This window comes from Bos taurus, chromosome 21 (genome assembly GCF_002263795.3).
Source record: "Bos taurus isolate L1 Dominette 01449 registration number 42190680 breed Hereford chromosome 21, ARS-UCD2.0, whole genome shotgun sequence".
In the NCBI taxonomy this organism is placed as follows: domain Eukaryota; kingdom Metazoa; phylum Chordata; class Mammalia; order Artiodactyla; family Bovidae; genus Bos; species Bos taurus.
This window is the reverse complement of record NC_037348.1, coordinates 56,060,095-56,076,471: the sequence shown is the minus strand read 5'-3', so window position 1 is coordinate 56,076,471 and position 16,377 is coordinate 56,060,095. Positions and strand designations below refer to the sequence as shown.

The window sequence follows — 16,377 nt, the reverse complement described above, 5'->3', positions numbered from 1 at the left end:
CTCTTGCCGCATCTGCTGGGCTCCTGGCCCACGCTTATCCTCACTGTCCCCACAGGACCTGGTGCAGGAGAAGCTGAAGAGCCAGAAGCTGAGCAGTGAGCTGGACAAACTGAGCCAGGAGCTGGAGAAGGTCGGCCTCCACAAGGAGATGCTGCTGCAGGATGACAACAGCAACGGCGACCCGTGAGGACCTACCCGCCCCGGGTGGCTGCAGGAGTCCATGCACCCCACACCCCGCAGGCTCCACGCCCCACCCCCCAGTGCTGCATTTAGTCTCCACACCCAAGGGCCTCTTGTCGCATGGGGCTTTCTATCCCAGGCCTCCTTCCTGGAGATTCCAAGCAGGGAGTGGAAGGGGATTTCTTTTGTCCAATGAAAAGGCTTCCTGATTTTTTTTCTAGTTAGGCTCTTTCAGGCCAGTTTTAAATTCACAACAAAACTGAGGGGCAGGTACAGAGATTACCTGTGGACCCCTGCCCCCTGACATGCATACCCTTTCCAACCATCAACACCCCACCCCCCACCAGAATGGTACATGCGGTAACACTGACAGGTCATCAGCCAGAGTTCACAGGTGACATTGGGGTCACTCTTGGTGTTGCACGTTCTGTGGGTTTTGACAAATATATAGCGACATGTATGCACCCCTCTGGGGTCATACAGAGTGTTTTCACTGCCCTAAGGATCCTCTGTGTTCCACCCATTTGTTCCCTTGTCCTTCCACCAGCCCTTTGATTTTTTTTTAAACCAGCCTGCCATTCTTTCTTTCTCTTTCTTTCTCTCCTCTCCTCTTTTTCTTTCTTTCGCTCTCTCCCCACCACCCCTCCATGCTGGGTCTTTACTGGGGTTTCTCTAGCTGCAGTGAACAGGGGCGACTCTCTAGTTGCCGTGCGCGGGCTCCTCGCTGTGGTGGTTTCTCTTGTGGAGCACGGGCTCTAGGGCATCGGGCTTCAGTGGTTGCAGCTCGTGGGCTCAGTAGTTGTGGCCCACCGGCTTAGTTGCCCCCGCGGCATGGAAGATCTTCCCAAACCAAGGATCGAACTGGCGTCCCTTGCACTGGCAGGAGGATTCTTAACCACTGGGCCCAGCACTTTGATTTTTAAAGTTGAACTGTTGCTACTTTGCCTGCAGTGCTTTCCTGAATGATCTCGCTTTTCCAAGAAATCCAGCATCTTGGACTTTTGTTGGACTTGTAACCAACATGATGTCCTTTTGGTGTGGCTACAAGTCCACAGAGATTTACCACTTACCTAGCACTGTGGATGGATTCGTTAACCTTTCTGAGACTCAGTTTCCCCATCTGTAAAATGGGCATAACAGTACTTCTCTAAGATGACGCCTGGAACACTATAGCCATAACGTTTCATTTACGAGTGTCCCAGATGTGTTTATACCAGGAGTCCAGGGAAGGGCTCTGGGTGACGGTGTTTGGCTCCTGCGGTCTTTCTGGGCCACATCCTTCAACAAGATGAAGAAACCAGCTTAATGCAGGAGGGCCTTGAGGGCAGCTGGGAGACTGGGAGCTTGTGGGAGGAAGAGACAGATAAATACTACCATGTATTTTTATTTTTTCAGGAAATACAAGATTTTGGAGAGCATAAATGAATCAGCTTTAAAAACAACACTCTCCATGAAAGAAGAAAAGATTGCTTTCTTAGAAGCGCAGGTAGAAGAGAAAGCCAGCCTGAATCACCAGCTGCAGAACGAGATCCAGGTGGTAAGAGCAGCGTCCCCCCAACCCGCCCTGAGACAGGCCAGGGGTCGTGGCTGTGAGATGCCTGCCTCACCTTTCCCAGACCCTCACCTGGGTGGCAGAGGGGCGACTTGGATGCCCGTGTCCTGGGGCAGGTTTTTGTGGAGAGGACACCCAAGGCTCAGGGGAGGGAGGAGACTGGCCACAGTCATGTAGCTGAAGTCGGGGCTGGGTCCCAGTGCTGCCCTTCAATCCCATCTACAGGGAGGGGGTAACATGCAGGATGGAGGTTGTGTGTGCCCCCTGCAAAAGCAAAGGCAGGTGCCTGGCGGGTCCGCGCCAGTGCTGGGCGAGGAGATGGTTTGGTGCAGGGGGCCCCCAGCTGGGCCCCTTCCTGCCCCAAGTCTGCACTCCTGTTCCCACAGCTGAAGAAGGAGTGTGAGATCCTCAAGCAGAGCCAGGAAGGGGGGACGCAGGCACAAAACTCATTCAAACACCCTATGGGGACGTCGGTCGAGGGTCACCAGGGGAAGGATCCCTGGGCGCCCAGCCACAAGGAGGCCACGATGGAGCTGCTGCGTGTGAAGGACCGGGCCATCGAACTGGAGCGCAACGTGAGTGGGGAGAGGCCGTCCATGAACCGTCGTGTAGGTGGAGTGGGAATTCACATCACCAGGAAGGACCCTGGGCAGCAGGAGCTGTTGAGATTGACACAGGTCTCACCAGCCACTTCTTGTATTTCCTGGCAGGTCCTGTGAGCTCCTTTCCACTTGAGATCCCTTCAGCCTTTTTTCTTTTTTTTTTTTTTTTTAAGTGAGCATTTTATTTATTTATCTTAAATTGTTCATTTATTTCTGGCTATGTCAGATGTTAGTCGTTGCACATGGGCTCAGTAGCTGTGGTACGTGGCTTAGTTGCCCTGCAGCACGTGGGATCTTCGTTCGCCGACCACGGATCGAACCTGTGTCCCCTACGGGGGAAGGCCGATTCTTAACCACTGGACCACCAGGGAGGTCCCTCTTCAGAGTTTCTAACTGAAAGGGTGTGTGCACGTCTTCCCCGAAGACGCGCTCTCTGCCTCCCAGCACATCACTGGGCCTGGAGCGTCTACACCCGCACCGTTTCCACGGGGCTCTGTGATTCACGGCTCTGCCGGGGGTCGACCGTCCACCACAGTCCTCCACCTGTTTTCATGAATAAGACGTTATTGGCCCACAGACACACCCTCTGCTTCCACGTTGTGTGGAGCTGCCTTCCCGCGGCGGGTCAGTGTTGAGACAGAGACCACACGACCAGCAGACCTCCAGATATTTGCTGTCTGGCCCTTTACAGAACAAGCTTGTCCATGCATGTCTAAACACTTGATGTCCTTTGATGTCCCCCCAATGGCCTTATGAAGTAGATAGTGATGGTTTTCATTTGACAGATGAAAAAGGTGAGATAGAGTGTACGAAACTTGACCCTAAGCCCTATACTGGTAAGGGACAGGCCACAACCACCACCCACACATCCTAGTCCAGTCGGTGGCCTATTTTGCTTGGCCTTCATTTGCCTCGCAGAGGATGAACCGCCTTAACCTACCTGCTGTCACCCCTGAGTGGGATGAGGCTGTGGGCACAGGCCCTGACTCCTGTCCTGGGCAAGCTCACAGACATGCATTCTCAGGGTGAGCGACAGAAAACAGAGAGAAGCATTAAAGACAGATAACTTTAAAGAAAGCAGCTTTAACTCCAGCTCACCCTTGTCTCACACTCACATGCTCAGGTTCCTTGCAAGACCCCCATCATGTGTATCCCCATCATTTCTATCATGAAAACATGGACAAAAAAAATTTTTTTTCTGATGCTATTGTCTTTCTAAGAGGGAAAGTGTTACTTCTCTTACTTAATGGAGTCTGGCTTTAGCCCCCAAAGCATCAACTCTTGAGGGTTCTCATTCCCAGCAACTCAGGTCCCCGCTGCCACTTAGCAGGTATGGAAGAAGTGAAGTGAAAGTCGCTCAGGCGTGTCTGACTTTTTGCGACCCCATGGACTATATACAGTCCATGGAATTCTCCAGGCCACAATACTGGACTGGGTAGCCTTTCCCTTCTCCAGGGGATCTTCCCAACCCAGGGATCAAACCCAGGTGTCCCTCATTTCAGGTGGATTCTTTACCAGCTGAGCCACAAGGGAAGCAGGTACAGAACTGGCATCTGATCAGTCCCATGCCTTTCCCTCCCCCAGAATGCGGCCCTGCAGGCTGAGAAGCAGCTGCTCAAGGAACAGCTGCAGCACTTGGAGACCCAGAACACGGCCTTCAGCAGCCAGATCCTGACGCTGCAGAAGCAGAGCACCTTCCTGCAGGAGCATAACACCACACTGCAGACACAGACGGCCAAGCTGCAGGTGAGGGCCGGGCGGGCCAGCCTCGCGGGGAGGATGCTTCTTGTCTCCTAGAGGCCGGACCAGCATGCTCACAACTCCCAATCAGCAAGACGAAGCAGAGGGAGAGTTTGGGGCTTTTTTTTAGCAGATGCATCATACACCATGATTCCTAGTCTCGGGATCTTTGAAAATAGTTTTCAGTGATTAAACACCTGGCTGCCCAGGCTAAAAAAAGTTCATTTCCCTGCTTTTATTTGCAGTCTTGTCTGTTTCCCAAAATCTATTTCTTGAGATGCTCTTAGGAATTTTTTGGGAAAAGAGACTCTGGAATCAAATAAGTTGAGTTCAACCAAGCCAAGCACATTTCTTCACCGTAGGATCTGGTAGGATCTTTCTGAAGCAAATGTGAATTTTTCATCTCCACGAGTGAAATGGAGTATCACATGTCTGTTGAGAGCATCTAGCCAAACGAGTGTTCTGGATCGTGCATTTTAAGATGTGGATATTTATTTACAGTTAATAGATTGTGAAAAAAATTAAGAGTTATTCATTGCAGTTTCTGAGAAAGGGGTCTGAAAGTATGTAACTTATGGGTCAGGGGTGATAAACAAGAGACTGGCAAAGATGTTGGAAATTATTCTAGTAAAATAAGGAAATAGGGTTTGTAGTTTTGTTTTGTTGGGGTTTTGATTGTAGTTGTCATATCTTTGTCTCATCTTGATGTTAAGGTAGTTAATTCTGACCTCAGAATGAGTTATGAAGTGTTCCCTTCCCTGCAGTTGCTCATAATTTTGGATGTTGGGTGGGGGTTCTGAAGCTGTCAATTAAGTTAAGGGAAGTTGTTCAGGTATTCTGTGTCCTCAGTGATGCTCTTTTAAAACTAGGCTTTTAATTAAGAGTATTCAAAGGTGGTATCCAAGGAGCTTATTCATAGATAGGGCCTCATTTGCCACCGAAAGTCACATCTGTGGAGAGACTTCAGGACTAAGCACCATGTGACAGCCTGTTACACCATCTGGCCTCCCCCAGCCATTCCTCAAGTCCGAGTAGAACTGTCTTTGGTCCCAGCTGGGTCTTTGCCTGGCCCGGGGGGGTCCCCGCTCCCTCGTGTCAGCCTCCATCCCCGTCTCCCTCTCGGCAGGTGGAGAACTCCACCCTGACCTCCCAGAGCGCCTCGCTCAGCGCCCAGTACGCACTGCTGCAGAGCCAGCAGACGGCCAAGGAGAGCGAGAACGAGAGCCTGCAGAAGCAGCAGGAGCAGCTGACGGCCGCCTACCAGGCGCTGCTGCAGGACCACGAGCACCTGGGGGCGCTCCACGAGCGGCAGTCCGCCGAGTACGAGGCCCTCATCCACCAGCACAGCTGCCTGAAGACCCTGCACCGCAACCTGGAGCTGGAGCACAAGGAGCTCGGCGAGAGGTGCGCGCTGGCGGGCCGGCAGGCGGGTCCCCCGGGTTTGTGTCCCTCCGTGCCCCGCAAGTCTCCTCTTGGCCTGCGGCTTCACACCATCTGGGGCACTGGAGCTTCCCCAAAGGGAAGTAAATCAGAGTCTCCCTCAGTGGTTCGGAGTGAGACCAGCTGGAGAACGGGTGGCCAGAGGATCCCCAGGGAAGAAGGGGTGTCGCGGCCAGTCCCAGCTGAGGGAAACTGCTTGTTGGTGTGGGGTCCCTGCTCCCGTGAGGAGTCTCTTCTTCCCTCTCTCTTCTCTCCAAACCAAGAATAAGGAGGAAGTTCACCATAGCAGCTCATGTACACTGATGCCCTTCACCCTGCCTTCTGTTCTGTTCTTGCCTTTCAAGGTCTGAGCTGCATTTTTTTTTAACCTTTTGTTGTTGGGTCTCTCAGTCCTGTCCTACTCTTTGTGACCCCATGGACTGCAGCACGCCAGGCTACCCTGTCCTTCACCGTCTCCCGGAGCTTGCTCAAACTCATGTTCATGAAGTCGATGATGTCATCCAACCATCTCATCCTCTGTTGCCCCCTTCTCTTCCTTCCCTCAATCTTTCCCGGCAACAGTCTTTTCCAATGAGTCAGCTCTTCACATCAGGTGGCCAAAGTATTAGAGCTTCAGCATGATTCCTTCCAATGAATATTCAGGGTTGATATCCTTTAGGATTGACTGGTTTGATCTCCTTGCTGTCAAAGAGACTCTAAAGAGTCTCCTCCAGCATCATAGTTTAAAACAACTTTTAATTTTAGGTATATAGAAATTAAACAGAATGGTAGAGAGAAGCCTCTGTAGACCCATGACTGGCTTCGGCAGTGAGTGCTTTTTGCCATCTTTGTTTCATCTTTACTTTCCACTCTCTAGCCCTATACTTTAAGATAGAATTTACATACATTGAAATGCACAAGTCTTCACTTTGCACTGTTGACAGCTCGTGGGTTCTGGGTTTTGTGTACATTCATTCAGTCAACCAGCATCGCCTGAGCACCTGCCCCGGCAGATCAGTGATTGTCCCAGGCTCCTGGGCAGGGGTGGCAGGACCCATCACACCTGGGGACAGGTGTGATACGCACATGGCTCTAATGCAGGAGGGAGAGTCTCTCTAACACTTCGCGAGGGTGGGTGGTGGGTGAGCGGAAGCAGTTGTCCTCGTCATCCGCTTGTGAGATGGCCCTGCTGGCAGTGCCTCCCTCGACTTGGCCTTACGATGCTCAGTGAAGCTGCAGTGCGGGGTGTTTCATCACAGACCAGGGGGAGGATATAGAGCCAGCAAAGCTGCGTGAGGGTGCTTGATGGTGCTGTGGACCGGGGGTGATGGCGTTCATTCATCCACTCACCTGGTGCTTCCTTTTTGCCTCTGTCTGGAGTCCTCCACTCACTTGATCCACCCAGATTGCCATCCTTGAGACAGTTGACGTCCTGCTGAGACGTCTGCTCCCGTAAGATTGCTCCTTCCAGCCAAACTGAGCGTCTTCGGCCTCCTCTGCACCCTTCCGTACACATGTGATCCTTTGCACACACCTGCAGTGTGCTTGGCGCTGAGTCTAGACTGGTAGGGGAGGCACCCTATTTACTAACAATGTGGCGTGAGAAGTGTTCACTCAACTCTGAAGCTAGCACAATGCCCAGCACTCACCTCTCCTGTTATGTGTTATAATATCTTATGATATTCTTCATGTGTATTCAGCAGGGGAAGGCTTTTCCAGGTGGAATTTGGACTGGAGTTCATCATTGCTTCTCCTGTAGCCCTTGGCTCAATGCAGCACAGAGCCACTGTGTTACCCAGCGCTTGTGGACAGGCTGGAGGCCCCATGGGTCTGTCTGCGGCAGGGCTCCAGGTTCAGGAGTCTGGGTACCTGGCTCACAAGGACAAAGGCTCTACATTCATTTCCTTTGACACTGAAATCGGACGCTTGCTCGTTTATTCTCTTAACACATATTTATTGAACACGGTGCCTCCTTCCACTGGGGACTTGGTGATGAGCCAGACTCACCCGGGCCCTGTCCTGCAGTGGGGTGGTGACTGACGGTCAGAGAGATGCTGGATCAGTGCGCTGTCCCAAGACGCTACAACAGGGAAGTGGGAGCCGGGGACCCTAATGGTCAGCCCATGGCGCTGATTTGTCAGACTTGGGATGACTTTTCCCAGAATCATTAACCTGCCTGAGAAAGATCACCCCGGAAAGCCAGGCAGAGCCGTATGCTCAGCACCGCGTCAGGGAGCCTCTGCTCCCCTGACCTCAGGGCGAGGCTCGACAAGAGTGGGAAGGGCTCCCCCACCCCACCCCCATCCCCAGGGATTCGCTGCTCTATTAGCTGTTACCTGTACTGGACTTCAGCTGTTTATTTTGTGATTTCTTTTAAATCTATTTGTGTTTAGTGAACCTAGCTGAATAGGTAGCTCAGACAGTAAGAATCCATCTGCAATACGGGAGACTGGGGTTCAGTCCCAGGGTCTGGAAGATCCCCTGGAGAAGGGAATGGCTGCCCATTCCTGTATCCTTGCGTGGAGAATCCCACGGACAGAAGAACTTGGCAGGCTACAGTCCATGGGGTCGCAGTCGGACACGATTGAGTGACTACCACTTTCTTAGTGAACCACCTGGTAGCTTATTTATAATCCCTAAGAGAAGGGCGTAGGGTTCAGAGGACATAGTTCTGGAGTTCCAGATGACCCAAGGGAGGGAAGGCTGCGGTGACGGGGGATCGAGGGGACTGTGGAGGCGTGTTGGGTGGGAGGAAGGGACTTCCTGGGTCCAGGGCTGGAAGAGACCCCCAAACCTGGGCACCGCCTCCCTGGCTGCTGGCTCGGACGCTTCTCAGCCGCCACCCTCGCGATTGCCTACCGTCTAAGCCTCGCTCCCCGCAGAGGAGGCTCCAAGGTCTTCCGGGGTGTATGTTACCTGTGGGGACAGATGGCTGGGGAACGGGCTGCCAGCAAGGTGTCCCCTCCTGCAGGCACAGTGACATGCTGAAGCACAAGGCGGAGCTGGACGAGCTGGAAAAGGTTTTGAGGGCCGAGAGGGAGGCTCTGCAGCAGGAGCAGAGGACGAGCGCCATGGCCGCGAGCGAGAACCGGAGGCTGCAGGAGGAGCTAGACAGGTAAACACTGAGGCCCCGGGGCCCACCTGCCCATAGGCAGCGGCATCTCACCCACTGAGCACTCCCTGAGGTCAAGGGTGTTCCTGGTCATCGTGTGTTTTACAGCCCATCATGCTAACAGCTGGTTGGTAATGAGATCACCGAGAATGGACTGGGATGGAAGGACCAGTGTAGTACCTGGGACAGCGCGTCCAGTAAGCTGGCGGTCCTCACCGCCCACCCCGAGATGACGATTATGTCAGCCACAGGCACATTCATCATCTCACGGGTTCCCTGTTTATGAACTCACCTCCTTGCTCACGTTTATCTGTAAGCCCCAAATCAGCGCTCGTGACGCTTTTGAGAACATGCCCAGGGTGGTGGGACATTCGAGGTGCCTGACGCACACATTTCCAGCTAAGGATGCCCAGGGTATTCGGTCCCAGCAGCCCATGCTGCAAACGAGTGTCCTTTTCGTGGCCTGTTTAGAATCATGGTTTTCGTGGTTTTGTACTTTTTGGTGACAGTTTTGCCATTCAACAACTTATTAATGGGAGGTATATTAACAGCGTCTTTCATTACCTGAACATTATTGACCAGAGACGTTTCAATATTCACTTACATAACAGATCGCCAGCCACAGGCATTAATTTCTGCAAAACTCCCCCAGGCAATAACGTGAATGGCCCCCAGGTGGGATGCCTTCTCACGTTCCCAAGTGCAGGGCTGTGATGTACACTGCAGAGAATACAGGTGTGGTAGATAAGCTTCCTTCAGGCATGAGTACACTGCTGGTGGCTGTGAGCACATCACAGGCGGAAGCCACACTGAACGAGGTGTGTCTTGACCAGCTGACACAAACATGTGACCAGATTCACGGAAACACACCCCACGTTTCTCCTTAAGAGCTGGTTTAGTGTCTCGGGGACCTTCGACTGTTCCCACCGAGAGTGACAGGAATCTACAGAATCATCGTGTACGTTAGTCGCTCAGTCGTGTTCAACTCTTTGCGACTCTATGGATTGTAGCCCACCAGGCTCCTCTGTCCATGGGATTCTCCAGGCAGGAATACTAGAGTGGGTTGCCGTGCCCTCCTCCAGGGGACCTTCCCGACCCGGGGATTGAACCCAGGTCTCCTGCATAGCAGGCAGGTTCTTAACCGTCATAGAATTATTATCATCCATTTTTTAAAAAATAGATGAGGGAACAGACAGATTAAATGCCTCGTCCGGGGCCGATGCTTGTAGTCAGTGGCAGAGACAGGGTTTGAATCGGGTCTTTTCTCTGGCAGGGCCACATGATGCCGCTTCCTCCCCATGTCCTTGTGTTCATGGGTACAGAGGACTGCAGGCTCAGGTGCCAGGCAGGTCAGGCACGTGGGTGATGAGTGCCAGCCGTAGACCAGACAGTGAAACGGAGAAGCCACTTGGTCTCAAGGTGGTCAGCTGGGAGGCAGGCCTGGGGCTGCCAGATTATTCCTTTGTTTGTGCTTGTTGTCTTGAAAGAAGTTGCACATTTGAATATTGATGTGAAACTTTCACAGTTTTAAATGTCAACCCCCTAATTCATTTAATCAGTGAGCCAAATGACCCATCTGTGTCAAAATCAAGTCCATGAGCCCCTGGTACTTTGAGCTTTCTGTTATACATCCTCCCCTGAGAAAGCCCAGTTAGATAATAGTTAAGATGATGATGATAATTTTAGCAGATTTACATAATACCCCAGCATCTCATACTTTATTTATCTCGAGAGTTGAAATTAGAAAAGGAGCTTGGAACTGGGAAGAGGAGCTGAGCAGAGACAAAGAGTTTTAGAGCATCCTGTGGTTCAGTGTTTAAAAAAATCTTTAAACAGCAGAACCCTTTCTTCCAAGGAGGCACACATGCCAGAGCCTTAACTCCAGAAGAGATTGTAACAGTGATGCTCTGTCGGAGTGGGTGCCTGAGCCTGCCTGTGCTGTCTGCCCCAGACAGGGTGGGGGCACCAGGGGTACCTTCACAGGACCCCAAAGAACCCAGCTTAAAAACCCCTGGTTTTGTTCTACTCCCTCGTTTTGAGGCCCAGAGAGGTTGTGCTTTGGTCTAAGATTGCACAGCTGGGACAAGGCCTGGGAGTGCTCTTCGGCCCTGAGCCCTGTGGCTCTCTACGCCTCCCACCCCCAGGGTCAATTTCCTGCACCACCAGCTGAAGGGGGAGTACGAGGAACTGCACACCCACACCAAGGAGCTGAAGACCTCGCTGAACAGCTCGCAGCTGGAGCTGAACCGCTGGCAGGCCCGGTTTGACACGCTGAAGGAGCAGCACCAGAGCATGGACATCTCGCTGACCAAGCTGGACAACCACTGTGAGGTGAGGCCTGGGGCTGGGCGGCGGGGCCCCGGGACGCCAGAACGAGTGCCCTGGCGTGACAGCCTTCCGGCTCAGCGGGGTCGAGATGGGTCCTCCTTGGCGCGTATGCTCTGAGGACGCGTGTAAAGGTGGTCCAGAGACCGAGAGGAGGCCAGAGCTGTCTGGGTGGGGAACGGACACCTCGACTGGTCAGGATGCACGCAGAAGCACCATTGCATCTGATCTTTGCCTTTTGCAAAGGGTCGGAGCAGGTGCAGCGATACAGCCGCGTGCTGTGTTATCCCTGCCCTCTTGTGTCCATGCTGTTCTTCCATTTCTTTTCATGTAGTAGCTGCACTCTTCTAAAGAAATGTCACAGGTTTTGTTGTTGTTTTTTTTTCCCTGCTGGGGTTTGTCTGCCTGGCTCCTGATCCCAGGGCGGTCAGGTTGGAGCTTACACACGCATTCCCCCGGTTTCCAAAGGAGCAGAGCCCTGCCTTCTGGTGCACTCGGTTGGAAAGTACTGTGTTCAGCAGCAGACCTCTCTCAGATGGAGTTTTTAGCAGAGCCCGGGACAGTAAGACAGAGTAGACAGGGCAGGGAAAAGTGGCCGGGTCCCGTCCCAGCCCCGGGATGGCCCAAGATGGCCAGGACTCCAGACACAGCTCCTCTTGCCCTTTGTTTGTTGAGAAACACTCTGGAGGGTCTTCTCCTTTGAGCTCACGGTAGCCCCGCGGGGCGTTGCATCTGAGGAAGCAGAGGCCAGGGTGCCAAGATACCCAAAGACACTCTGGTCTGGGACTGGGGCCTGTGGAGGAGGTGGGGGCCACGACACAGGCAGACACTGTCCCAGGGAGCCCCGCCACCACGGGCTGTGCTTCAGGGTCTCCGTGCGGACTTCAGGCCAGAGTCTGCTGCCACCCAGGCCGTCTGAAACCAAAAAGCTAGTCGTCTTGCTGTACACCAACCATCATACACATACTCTGGAGCAAGAGCTGGCTGTCCTCAGCCAAAAACTCAAGTCCAGCCCCTAAACCTGTTTCTATATGGCTGTGAACTCAGAATGACTTTTACATTTTACAATGGTAGAGAAAGTGAAAAAAAAAATTTTTTTTTTGTGGCAAGTGCAAATGCTGTGACACTTAAATGTCAGCGTCTGTAAGTCAAGTTTTATTGGAGGGCAGGCAGACCTGTGCATGTACATCTTGTCTCTGGCTCTTGCCTGTTGCAACAGCAGAGTTGAGTGGTTGCAACAAAGACCACCACCTGGCCTGGAAAGCCTGAAATATTTGCTGCCTGGCTCTTTACAAGAGAAGTGTGCTGACCCTCAGCTAGAACAGAGTTGTCCCATAGAAATAATGATGTGGCCACCAGAGGTGATTTAAAATCATCAAGTTAGCCACATTTAAAAAGTGAAAGGAAGTAGGTGGGATTAATCCTAAGTAATATATTTTGTTTACATAGTATACCTAAAATATTATCATTTCCACATGTAACCACAAAAAAATCTCATTAATGAGATATTGCACGTCATTTTTTAGTTAAGTCTTTAGGACCTGCTATATTTGCCCTGCTCGTCTTGGCGAGGACTGGCTGTGTTGTTTCTGTTTGTTTTTCTGGCTGTGTTTTAAGTGCTCAGCAGCCACGTGTTGCCCACCGCTGTCAGATTGGGCAGTGGCCCTTTGGGTCCTTTCTAATTATCACGAGTTGGATAATACTGAGATGGGTGTCTGTTTTTTTTTTTTCTTTTGGCTGTGCTGGGTCTTCTCTGGTGCTCCGGCTTTTCTCTAGTTGCAGCGAGCAGGGGCCGCTCTCCACTTTCGGTGCTCGGGCTTCTCATTGTGGTGGTTTCTCTTGCTGCGGAGCACGGGCCCTTGGGCGTGCTGGCTCATTGCTTGTAGCTCCCGGGCTCTGTAGCACAGGCTCAGTAGCTGCGGCCCACGGGCTCAGTTGTTCCGTGGCATGTGGGATCCTCCCGGACCGGAGATCAAACCTTTGTCTCCTGCATTGGCAGGCGGACTCTTTACCACTGAGCCACCGGGGAGGCCTGAGATGGATGTCTTGGCGCACGTGGCGTTTTCCTTCTTTCGGAAGCTGGCCTCCCAGCAGCAGACTCACGGGGTCACACCATTTTTAAGACACTGTTGATCTGTATTTCAGCTGCTATCCCGACTCAAGGGGAACTTGGAAGAAGAAAACCATCACCTCTTGAGCCAAATCCAGCTGTTGAGCCAGCAGAACCAGATGCTTCTAGAACAGAACCTGGAGAACAAGGAGCAGTACCACGAGGAACAGAAGCAGTACATGTAAGGGGCCCGGGTGATGGGGATCCTGGCTTCCCCGTGCCAGGCCAGAGCAGCTCCGGGACCCGTCAGTGTCCTGAGGGCAAGGGCAGGCCAGCTTACCAGCCTGTCCTCCTCTCTCTTGCCCTGGAGTGGTTCTGGGTTTCTGCAGGTAGTGGCAGTTGGCTTTCGTTAGCTTTTTAAAGGCACTGCCCACCGCCAGAAGCTTCTTACTCTGCTTTTGGAATTAAGTGCACTTCTAAAAATACAAGCGTGCCACCAAGAAGTAGCTCAGGGAAAGAATTCACTTCGAAGGCTGAGCACAGATGCCATTGCAGGACTCTTTCTCACTCATGTCTGTGTTCGATGATCGTCTGGAGGGTGGGTGACCCGTGTGCCACGGTGTTTATTTCTCCTGGCTTTACATGGGCCCTGCGAGGTGCACAGCGATCTGGTGAATGGGAATTGGTGGGACCGATGGGATATGACTAGAGCTGTGTCCGTACCAGAGGTTGAGGAGCTTCAGGGAGATGGAGAAGGAAGAGATGGGGTTAATGCTGCTGATGCAGGACAGGGACAAGCAGGGCAGCTGGGGGGATGTGGAGGTGGAGCATGGCAGGGGCCTGGGTGCAGGGAACCTGGAGGAGCCCCAGCAGAGGAGGCGCCGATGCCTGGCTCACGAGTCGGGATACACCAGGAAGTGTTATAGGATGCTGGTCCAGCCAGACCTAGGAAGCAGCCAGAGATGAGCTCAGGAGGCTTGGTACTGAGATGTGGCACAGACGTGAAGTAACACAGGATGGGTCCATGGATTCAGGGGGTTTCCACCGCTCTGCTGTGGCGGTTGGACTGTCCTTGCTGTGGGCAGGAGCGCCTGGCTGGCTTGGGGAAGGAAGGAGACGTTGTAGAGGGGCGTGGTCTCGTCCAGCTCTCAAGTGTCCTGAGACTTGTTTGTTATCCTCCCAGTTTCACCTCCACGTTCAGAGGTGGCTCACCACCTACCAGAAAATGCTTTGCATCAAAAACCACACCATAATTTTGGGGGTAGAAACGACCGTTGCCTGAAGTTGGCCCTCTGTAATCCAGCGGATAATAATCGCTGCAGACGCCGGGCAGGTGCTAACTAGAAGAGGAGGCGCCTGGACCCCAGGGGGATGGGTGGATGACAGTTCTGCATTAGAGAGCGTCTGCAGAGGGCCATGGGTTGGCAGGCTTCCCGGAGGCTGTTTCGAGTGGAGCAGAGTGCTGTTCCGGGGGCCGGGAGGGGCCTGGGCCTGCTCTCTGACTTTTCGTGCATCTGTGGGAGGCGAACCCAGCCACGGGAGCCCTCCAGGCTTAAGGCCACGCTGCAGGGCCATGAGGACAGAGGAACAAATCACAGGCCTCGAGTCAAGGGGGCTGACTCAAGCAGCGAGGGGTCGGGACCCAGTGGTTCCCAAAGCTGCCTCTCTGCATGAGGAGCTTCCTTTGTGGGGAATGCTTGGGAAAGTCCCTGGTTTGGGTGGAACCTTGGCAGTGCCTTGACAGAAAGAATCGTGAGCCATTGCCTCTGGCCCAGAAGCCTCATTTTCCAGTGAGAAAACCGAGGGTCCACGCTGTGAAGAGACCACCCAGGTGGTGAGAGGCTGGAGGGGACAGGAGTCAGTGGCCCTGTGGGCAGTGCTGTACGGAGTCCACCCACAGGGCTCCCTGAGATAAAAGCACACCCTGCGAATCAGGAAGACCAGTGTCTCTCTCCCAGGAAGCAGAGGAGCTCTCTGGCAGCCCAGGGTTCAGGACGTGTCTTTCTGGTCTTTTCTGCATTTTTGGAAATAGAAACTGGTTTCCAGCATGTACAAGCTGGGAGATTTAGCTTCACGATCTTGAGTTTCTGGCTTCTCTGGGAAATGAGAAGATCCACCCCATCCCCCGACCCAGGTCTGCATTCGTTCCTACATGGCAGCAATCCCAGGTGGCTCACCATGCCTCAGGCCGCCCCGCCCTCCCTGGTCTTTCCAGGCCCACTGTGCTCCTCATCTTTTCTTTCTGGCCCCTGGAAGCTTTCAAGTTTGTTGCACAAAAGTGTAGTCAGAAACCCAACGTTGGAATGGGTCCGAGTCAGAGGTCTGCTTTCGCTAAGATGACTTTTTCCGCCCTGATGCCCACCTAGCATCTGAGGGCACACCTCACCCCACCACCGAGGTCTGGTTGATATGCACGCCCAGGAACTGGCGCTGAGTGTGACCCTGGGGTGTCCCACGTCCTGAATGACCAGGCCGGAAAGTCCTTGCTTCTGAGCTGGGTTTTCAGACGGTCAGGGGTTTGCTTCCTTGAGGTCACTCAGCTGGGTCCTGGGTGCTCGCAGGCCGCCTCGAGGCATTAGGACTTCCTGGGCCTGTATCCCGTGTTTCCATTCACATATTCCTGACTCAGTGACCAGGGTGGCCCACATGACGTGTGCTGGGCCAGGTCCCAGGCCGAGCTGAGTGACTTCATTTTTCTGGCTTAAACCTGACTTGGTGGTCTGTCCCCTCTCTCCACAGAGACAAATTAAATGCGTTACGGAGACACAAGGAAAAACTGGAAGAAAAAATCATGGATCAGTACAAATTCTATGATCCTGCTCCAAAGAAGTGAGTTGACTTAAGTTTCAGGGGCTGAAACACGGAACAACAGATATTCCTTGTTCACGCTCAGGGCGAAAACAGTAGCCGTCGGGAGCAGCCCCCAGTTGTAGGGCCGGTGTCTTCCATGCTGGCAGGCCGCCTCTGTGCACATCCCTCCCACAGAGGAAAGATTTTAGAATTTCTCTCAGCCCTGTGCTGGGCTGTAGGGCTGGCTCCGTCCCCCGAGGCTACTGGCCCCGTGCATCAAGCAGCGCTTCCCCGGGCCTGGGCTCCAGGAGTTGGGCCCTACAGATGGTCCTGGCCCAGCCCAGCCTTGAAGTCAGAATCGCTGTGCATCCCTAATGGCCTCTCTGTTAAAATCACAGAACCACAGAGGTTCAGAACCTCAGTCCCAGCATTCCCTTTGGCAGATGGAGACACTGAGGCCCAGATGCAGAAGTGCAATGAGTTGTATAAGCACAGTTCAGTGCAGTTCAGCGGAGGAGGAGAATCCGGACATGGTTCTCTTTTCGATCCAGCAGAAGCCTTCTCTGTTTCCTGTTAGCTACAGCTTTTATCACTTACTCATTATAGT

General features: G+C 53.1%; 1 protein-coding gene across 6 annotated transcripts in view; it reads left to right on the top strand.

Moving 5' to 3' along the window:
* CCDC88C (coiled-coil domain containing 88C) overlaps positions 1–16,377 on the top strand; it is a 143,730-nt gene that overhangs the window by 107,378 nt on the left and 19,975 nt on the right. For all 6 annotated transcript variants that reach the window (NM_001102017.2, XM_059879049.1, XM_059879050.1 and 3 more), the window contains 9 exons: positions 56–183; positions 1,576–1,717; positions 2,119–2,307; positions 3,919–4,080; positions 5,201–5,478; positions 8,465–8,608; positions 10,750–10,936; positions 13,076–13,221; positions 15,720–15,809. In NM_001102017.2, the coding sequence (NP_001095487.2) occupies positions 56–183; positions 1,576–1,717; positions 2,119–2,307; positions 3,919–4,080; positions 5,201–5,478; positions 8,465–8,608; positions 10,750–10,936; positions 13,076–13,221; positions 15,720–15,809 (1,466 nt within the window). The remainder of the gene's footprint in view (positions 1–55; positions 184–1,575; positions 1,718–2,118; positions 2,308–3,918; positions 4,081–5,200; positions 5,479–8,464; positions 8,609–10,749; positions 10,937–13,075; positions 13,222–15,719; positions 15,810–16,377) is intronic.